Here is a 9100-nt window from a genome sequence, read left to right as displayed (position 1 = left end):
TATAATTAAAAAAGTCTAAAAATGTTGCTAAAAAGTAATTATGAAATATTACACATTTATAAAATATTAATCATGCAGTAGGCTAAATTCCATAAATCTTTCCCAAATAAAATTCATAGCAAATTAAATTGGAAAATTCGATTTCACGAAGAAAAAGAAAAAGAAAAAGAAAAAGAAAAAGAAAAAACAATAATAAAACAATAAAACTCGTGGGCCAATAGAAAGATTACAACCCAACCAAAGCCCAATTGGATGTGGCATTGTTTGGGTCCATGTAAGGTTTATTGGAGGCCCATTTCCAAATGTCTTTCACAAACTCCGACCGAGCGTGCGCTGCAGTTTGAACTTGAAGCCGGTGGGTGTAGCGATGGCCACCAAACTGCTTCCCCTGTGTAAGCTTTCAAGGATACTGAGACTGCCATCTTCTTCTTCTTCTTCTTCTTCCTCTTTCAGGAAGTGTTCATATCTTCTTGAAGCTTCAGTATCTCTCCTCGATATTTCCAGTAATGTTCATCAATTTCATCCTCCGTCTTTTTCTCGAACCTTCTGCTCCCGCCCTCTGGATTTCAACGGTGATCATTCTCAAGGCCCTGCCACTATTGATTATAGGTAATTTTCCCCTTTCTTTTCCTTCATTTTCTGGTTTTTTTAATCTTATTGTAAAAGAAACTGTGTATTTAATTCCAAATCTTGTAGAAGAAATGGAAGTAGTAAGTTCCAGCCCATTCCCCCAAATTTTTGTTTTAGCAATTTTGAAGCATTTTCAATTTGCTGATTGTTTTTGGTCTACTTGATTTTCGAATTCTTGTTCCCCTGTCTCTAGTTGAGTTGTTTTCTCGTATCTGATTTTAAAGGAAACAAATATGGCTTCGTGTTCCTTCAATTAAGTGTTGTGGATGTCTTACCATCAGTTCAATTTTCTTTGATTGTACAAATTAAAAATGCAATTGATGGGGTTTTCTTTCAGCTCCGATATAATAGTTGAAGGAATTTGATAGAGAGGAGCTCAAGTGACATTGGCTAATGTTTGCTGCAGTTCTCTGATGCAGGAGGGAGAGTTTCATAGACTAGCTGATCTCACAATACAGGAACTGCAAGAGAAACTAGAGGTAATTTTGCATCATTGAAATTGATTGTATCTTATAAGCCAAGGGTATCTAATAGCTTATGATTTTTCTTTTTCATATTTTGGAATTGCTGTTAACATTTTGTGGACTTTATTTCATTGCTTGCCAGGAATATGGCGATAAACTCCAAATTGATGGCTTTGACGTGGACTATGGGGTGAGAATGACTAAGCAGTTCTAAAGTTGTTAAATTCATTTCGTATGAATATGTGATGTTTAAATTTATCCGATTTTCATTAAGCAGAATGAGGTACTGACCTTAAGGCTCGGCAATCTTGGCACTTATGTCTTGAACAAACAAACGCCAAACAGACAAATTTGGCTTTCTTCACCTTTAAGGTATTATGAATTATGCTTCACAAATGATTAGAATCTACAATGTTTGTCCTTTACATTTGTTTCGAAGATCATTTCAGTCCTTGTGTTTTCATTTCATGATAAAGTCTAGTGCTCATCTTTTTAATGTCTTTAGTCAAAAATCGATTTTGTTCAGTTCATGTAGCATTTACCCATTGATAAGGACATGCCTCGTATTCCCTAGATGTCTTTCACTTATTGTGTTAAAAGACAACTCGATCATATCCTCAAGAGTTGTGATTTTGTGTGGGTTGGTGTGGTTTCTTCAAGGTGTTTGGCTTTAGCTTCACCAACTCTTAGGGTGCAGAGAGACGATTGAGGAGTTGGTCCTTCATTTGCCTTTTCAAGAAAGGATTGTTTTTGGAGCAGGGTAGGGTGTGTGTTATTCCGTGGGATTTGTGGGCGGAGAGAAACAATAGAATCTTCAAAGGATGGGAAAGTTCCACCATCGATGTGTTAGGCCACCAATCCTATTTCAATATCAGAGATGGGTAAGAAAATCATTGCAGAGGAAATTGTTGTAGCTAATGTGGGGAATTCTAAGTGAGGGGGGAAAATGATTGTTTGCAGCTAATGATTGCTTTTGTTCGAGAGGGAAATAATGGTTTGTAGGGTTGAAAGGTTAGGTTGTGTTTGAAGTAATTCTCGAGAGAAAGAAGAGTGAAGTTGTGTAATCGCCTTTTGGCATTTTGTTTTTGAATATCAACACCGTAGTAAGGGATTAGAGCACTCAACTTGGGAAGATTAGGCAAAATAGTGGAAAAGAAAATTGAAGAACAATTAGATGTTACATATTAGAAGCTTGGAGAAATTAAGAAGAAAAATGAAAAACAAATGAAGAGATGCTTGCAATGTTGGCGAAGAGCATGGAGAGCTTAATGCAACAATGAACTTCTAATGAGACTTGAAAACTTCTGATGCCAATGGTCACAAATTACTCCAAAGGGTCAAAACTCGCAAAAGAATTGAGTGGTGTGTGAGGTCGATGGAAGAAATGGGTGAAGTGATGATGTTGATAGCCAAAATTTTGCACATAGACAACCGAAGGAAGGGTGAGGATGGCAGCCGTGACCGAAGTAAGTTCAAGATAGTTCAAGTGCCAGTGTTCAATGGGAATGACCTCGATTCCTAGTTTTTTAGAGTCAATCATTACTTCCAACTCCATAAGTTAATGGAATTGGAGATGATTGTGGTGGTGATTCCTTTTGAAGATGTAGCTTTGGATTGGCATCAAGCGAAAGAAGAATGCGAGCCGTCAAAAAATGGAAATACCGTAAGATATGTTTGTTGGAGTGGTTTAGATCATCTCAGAAGGGGATAGTGTGTGGTCAACTTTTAGTGGTCAAAAAAGAAACAATGGTGGAGGCCTATTAGAACTTAGTTGATAAATTGGTGGCACCACTATCTCAGTTGACAGACGAGATATGACTTATTAGAAAATATGTTCATGAATGAGCTAGAACCATGGATCAAGGCTGACGTTGGATATTGGGAACCCATTGGGCTTCGTCCTTACTTGAATAGGATCTATTCTATAGGTTATATATTTATGTCCTTGAATCTTAAGGGAACCCATTGGGCTGGCTAGTATGATGTCTGGCCCAATTAGTCACTTATCACAAACTAACCTGTTTGGAAGCAGGCCTCAGTGGCCTAATGAGAGGTAAGGCCTAAACCAGGAAACGATGTAAGGCTCTTTAAATTCGAGATTCCTTAACACTTTTCTCTTCCTATAAGCATGGTTAGAAAGAATATGGAAAAATGTTTGATAACATGTGATCATTTACGTTTGAAAACAAGAAACACAAAAGAACATGCACACTCCAATCTTAGTGATTACACACCTTTTGTTGTGTGATCGTGTGATCACATCGCTCTTATTGTGTGCTTTTGTTTTTGTCGTATCTCCATTGATACAACTCTGTTTTAACTAAATGATCACTTGTTTTCATATTTTTTTTTCGTGTTCTTTGCAACCATGCTTATAAATTTAGCAAAATGTTAAAGCATCTTGACTTTTAAATGATCTTGCAAAGTTTAAAATTAGATCATTTTTTATATTTGATGTTTGGTAATATAAGGGTAAAATGATAGTTTCACTCCTCAAAAAGGTAAAAAAAACAATTTTTTATAAAATGGATGTATAGAAGTTATTGTGTTTTGGGTCATTTTGAGCAATTTTCCAGAGAAGAGAGGAGTTTTTTAATCACCTTTGAACATTTTGTTCTTGAATATCAACACCACGATGTTTGATCTCTTGTTAGATTCTTTGCTTCTCTCTAGGCGTTAGTTTCTAGACTTAGTTGCAATTACTCTCTAGGTGTCATTTTACTTGACTGATTCTGGTTGTTGGCTCTCCTTGTGGGATTTTCCTTTTGTATGCCCATGGTATACTTTCATCCTTTCTTAATGAAAGTCCAACTTTTCATTATTATTATTACTTTAAGAAAGAAAAGCTTAAAATTTAAAACTTATGTCAATTAAAAATATGAATCTTATAAGTAATTATAACTTTTAGTAAATTCATAGAACTTCCTATGCATAATTTTAACACGTATTAAGACTTCTTTAAATGAAATGATAGTATTATAGATAAATGTTTGAATCAAAGGAATTAGATTTTTCATTAATACAACTGGTTTTCCAACTTATCGTATTCCTCTATTTTTCTCTTATAATCTAATTATCTAAAAAATAGTGTAGGATAATCTTTATTGCAACTTTAGTAGAATTTTAAGAGATCTTTCTAAAGTAAATTTGTGCTAATCTTGAATGGAAAAAAATACAGAAAGTTGTCATAAAAAAATTGAAGGTCTAACTTTGTTGAAGTTTGAAGTTTAAAATGATACAACTATAGCATTTTAGTTTATATATCTCCAAGATTTATGGATATAAATTGATTTTTTTCTTTAATTTATTATAATTTGTTCATAAAATAACTTGATTAAATTTGTTAGTTGTTATTTTTCTTTCTTTTTTTATTTTACAACTTGATTAAATTGGTTGCTTTCAAAAAGAAGAAAAAGAAGGAAAAAACTAGATTGAATTTGTTGATTGAATTTTTCAGAAAAAGATCCTTTGTGATAACCCAGGTTATGTTACTATCTTGCAGTGGTCCATCGAGGTTTGATTGGGATCAGAACTCTCAGGCTTGGATTTATAGGCGGAACAAAGCAAACCTGTTGAGCATTTTAGAAACTGAATTGGCGCAGATCTGTGGTGAGCCGATTGTTTTTTCTTGAGCCGTTTCAAATAACTGGGACAGGTTAGGTTGTTCTGAAGCATTGAGACGCAGATTTATGTAGCTCGTTAAGTTTGGTTCACGTTCTTAATTATGACCAGAGCCCCACGTTTCTTATTTTCGTTCTACCTGTTGCATGTTATATGCAATCATATTTTCGAATTTCTAGTGTTTATACTATTACATTTAATAATTAACCTAAACTGAACCGAGCATAGCTCATCACTATGATATAAAACATTCTTTTGAAAGGTCAAAAATTTAAGTTATCCCCCTTGGTTAGAACTTTGAGGTACCACCCTTGTTTAGAACTCAAATTTCTGTATGTGAATGGATATACAGGGTATTACAATCTATGAGAACTTAGGTGAGAAGGGAGCAGTTATGGTTATTGAAATTGTTAATTAGTTGGGGAGGGTTGGAGAAAAGTTGCAGAACATTAAGTACAGTACAAGGTGTATCATCCATGGGTTTACACAATCGAAACATAAGATTCAAGTGAAGGTTTCATCGATTTGGAAACACACAATCTGCTTGGCTCTTTGATTGGAACGAAAACCGAGTTAAATTAAAAGCGTTTAACAAACTTGAGAAGTCAATTAGCCGTGACAAGCAGCAGCACCGGAGATCTTAGTCAAAGAGTCTGCCGTTTAAACTGATAGAGAAGGGTTAGCTGATTCCCGNGACTTGGAATGGAAGGGATCTGATCAAAACAATGCTGAGAAAGAGAGACTTTGTGGTTATATTTTGTTAGAATTTGAAACTTTTAAGAATGTAGTAAAGAAGATTTCTCCATGAAAATAAATTAGGAGTGTATAAAAATTAGATGGGAAACTATCTTTTTCGTCCATGAGTTCTGAAGAGTAAATGTGCATTTGATCCCTGATATTCAAAATTTGTCATTTTAGTATAGGTTTAAAAACCATTAAATTTGAACAGAAAAAATTGACTAGATTGTTGATGTGGCAAGATCTCTCTTTTTTCTCCTCTTCTCTGTTGTTGTCTCCCCTTTCTCTCCATCCTCTCTTCTTTCTCTCGTTTTTCAATCAAATGCAACGTGTACGTACAGGGAAAAATGGTTTATAGAGAAATCATTGGGAAAAAAAAGGGTAAATGCAAGATGGAAGAACAAAGAAAACAAGAACAAGGAAAATTCAAATAAGAGAAAGGAGAGTAAAATTGTTAAAATCACTTTTAAACATGGCTGTAATCAATCACAATCAAATTTGAAATTTTGAGTTATTAAATCGTGTTTGTGTTTGGGAGTGATTTTAAACCTAGCAAAAGTGACTTTAATAATTTCATAATCACTTCTAAATGCATGTGAACGGTCCTTTTCCCAGTCCAATGGTTTTGCTGGCCTTCAGATGGAAACCCAACTAAAATAGAGAGCCAAGTTTCATCTTCAATTTAAAATTTTAATTTTTGAGTAATCTCCCCTTTTCATTTTTCTTGTTCATGCAAGTTGTATTTGATTTGAAAGATGAGAGAGAAAGAGAGAAGATGGAGAGGGAGGAGAGATAACAAGAGTGAGAAGAGGAAGAAGAGAGGAGAGAAACAAGAGAGAGGAGACAAATTAAAAATAAAATTCTTTGTCCAAATCATATTGCCACATCAGCAGTGTAGTCAATTATTATTTGTTTTTGGTTTAAATTTAATGGTTTTGTTAGTAGAAGGATATTTTAATATACTCTGAAAATTCTAGGATTAAAATGACCCATTTAAAACATAAAAAAACCAAATATACTTATTATTCAAAATTCAGGATTGAAATGATATTTTCTCCTTAAATGACTCACTTGGTGAGGGTTGTCCATCAATCAATTCAATAATATTTGAACTTTCAACACTCGTGGATGTGAGGGACCTACGATGAGGTTGGTACGAGGGGAAAGACAAATTTGGCCAAAACTTTATTCTTTATATCATATTTGAAGTTATTTTTCATTTGATTTATATATTTTGAAATCTTAAGAACAAGTTGATCGGTACAATTGCAAGGGGAGGGTGGTAGAAAGAGAAGAGTGATAGAGGAGAAAAGGAGATTGAATGTACAAATCACTAAAATTGGTTCATTCACTCGATTAAAAGGCCGAAATTTTGAATTCACATATTCCCACATGTTGAACTTAAAAAAAAAAAAAATCAATATGTAACTTGTCAACACGAGCTTAGTTAAATGGATAAATTATCAATTATTTTATACTGCTGAGTTAAATTAAAACATCCATGGTTGGATTCATGTAATTGTTCCAACTCGAAGAATAAGAAAAAGAGAGAGAATCTCTCATTCTCATGCCTATGTGACCAATGTCGTAAGCGTATTAGAATATAATAGGTCCACATGGGCCCTTAATAGTCTTTCTTCACAAACGTAAACGACCCCCCAATAAGAGCGACTTAAGGCAGTTAGGTATAAGAATTTTCCCTCAAAATGAAATTTCTAAAGTTTGAAAAATAAATGTATTAGAGCATAGTGGCAGAATTTTTGAGAGGATAAGTCAACGCTCTGAGTCTACAGAGATGAGAGAACTTTCTCCCGAAAAGAAACGAGGAGATAGTTTAATGGTGATCAAAAGAAGATGTTATGCAAGAAATATTTATGCATGCCAAGTATTATTGAAAAGAAAGTATTAATAGGTGTTCAAGAACCAAACAAAATTGATCTAAAACGCTCAAAATCTTACCCCCGACGGCCAAAAATTTGATGAACTCTAGTGCTAGCTGCAACGAGGATTGGGTTGCACAGATCTAAGAGTTAGAGGAAGAGAGAGATTGAATCGAGTAGAGATAGAAAAGTCTGCTCACTGATGGCGACGTACAACCAGATCTACGGTTAGACCCAAAAGACAGTGGATCAACGGTTGGGCATGAGTGCGGTGGCTGTTGGACATTACAATGCATGGTTTAGAAAGATAAATCAAGCTCAGACCGACGGAGAAGAAGTGAGAGAGTGAATATGTTAAAGAGAGAAAAGTCGGCTCACTGGCAGCAAGTACAACAAGATCTGCGATGTAGACCCAAACGATGGTGGATCAATGGTCGGGCATGAGTGCGGTGACTGCTAGATGTTAGAGTGTTTGGGTTAGAGAGAGACACCGAGATCGGACAAAAGAAGAAGAAGGAGAAGGAGAACGAGGAGAAGGAGAAGGAGAATGAGAAGAATGAGAAGAAGTAGAAGAAGATGGAGAAGAGGAAGAAGACGGAGGAAGGGAAAGATGAATAAATTTTGCTATTTTGTATAGATAATTTTCTTTATTTTTCCATTTTTAAAAATTTCCTTTTTTCTTCACTATGAGAAGATTATCACGAAATAAAAACATTGATAATACTTTGATTTAAATTAAAATTTAAAAATTAAAATGATAATCAAATCGTCCCATTTCAAATAAATAAAGATTTTGAGGGTGGTATTATCACAAAATTTTAAATTAAAGTAGAAATTGAGTGGTTAATCAAATCATCCAAGTAAAAAAAGTTTGTGTTTTTTTTAATTCAAGGAGGATTAGCATGAAATTAAAAAAATTAAAAAAAAAAAAACCTAACAACAGATTATCACGAAATTTTAAAAAAGAATGGATAATAATATTTTTGTTTAGATTAAAGTTTAAAAAGTAAGAGAATAATCAAATCATCCCAATCGAAATAAAAAATATATTGTTAAAAAAATAAGAGAAGATTATCACAAAAATTTCAACTAGATATATTTTTAGGTTTAAATTAAAACTTAAAATTAAGAGATAATCAAATGATTCAAATAAAAATAAAAAAGAATTCTTTTTAACTGAGAAACAATTACCACGAAATTTTAAAACACTAGATTTTGTGAAAAAAATTTAACCAATACATTTCTCCTATGAAACGATACAGATACGATCAGATACTACGATTCGTCAATTTCTAAAAAACTAAGATACGGATACGTCTAAGGATGCGTTATATATATATATATATCTAAAAAACGAGGATACTGATACGTTAAAACACATTTTCTTTTTCTTTAAAAAAATCTAGGATATAGATAAATTTAGCATACAAGTTAATAACACAAAATAGAATACAAACACTGAAATACAATACAAAAAAAACAACATCTAAGACGTTGAAGTACAATAATTAATAGAATGCAATAGAAAAGTGATTCATATTACAAAGAAGAAAAAGAAGATTAGATGGAGAAGTATAAAGATAAACGAAGAACTTCTTTATTGAATTGTTGAAGATATCCAAATGGTATTTTATTGGACTTTGTGGAGACTCGAAGATGGAGATTAGATTATTCTAGTCTAGGGAAGTCCGTTATTTATTTATTTTTCTTTTTAATTTTGGACTCGAGTAGTGAGCTTTTTAAATAGGTTGCCTAGTTTTAGATTGG

The 9100-nt window shown here is 33.5% G+C and overlaps 1 protein-coding gene across 1 annotated transcript; it reads left to right on the top strand.

The window, feature by feature from the left end:
• Positions 1 to 322: 322 nt before the first annotated feature.
• Positions 323 to 4994, top strand: LOC120087759 (frataxin, mitochondrial). The gene is made up of 5 exons (XM_039044645.1): positions 323 to 609; positions 1037 to 1109; positions 1237 to 1284; positions 1372 to 1466; positions 4597 to 4994. The coding sequence occupies exons 1-5, from the start codon at positions 368 to 370 to the stop codon at positions 4724 to 4726; spliced, it is 588 nt and encodes a 195-aa protein (XP_038900573.1). The 5' UTR covers positions 323 to 367; the 3' UTR covers positions 4727 to 4994.
• The last annotated feature ends 4106 nt before the right edge of the window (positions 4995 to 9100 follow it).

This window comes from Benincasa hispida, chromosome 10 (genome assembly GCF_009727055.1).
Source record: "Benincasa hispida cultivar B227 chromosome 10, ASM972705v1, whole genome shotgun sequence".
NCBI lineage: Eukaryota > Viridiplantae > Streptophyta > Magnoliopsida > Cucurbitales > Cucurbitaceae > Benincasa > Benincasa hispida.
The sequence above is the reverse complement of the archived record's forward strand: the minus strand, read 5'-3'. Positions and strand labels throughout refer to the sequence as shown.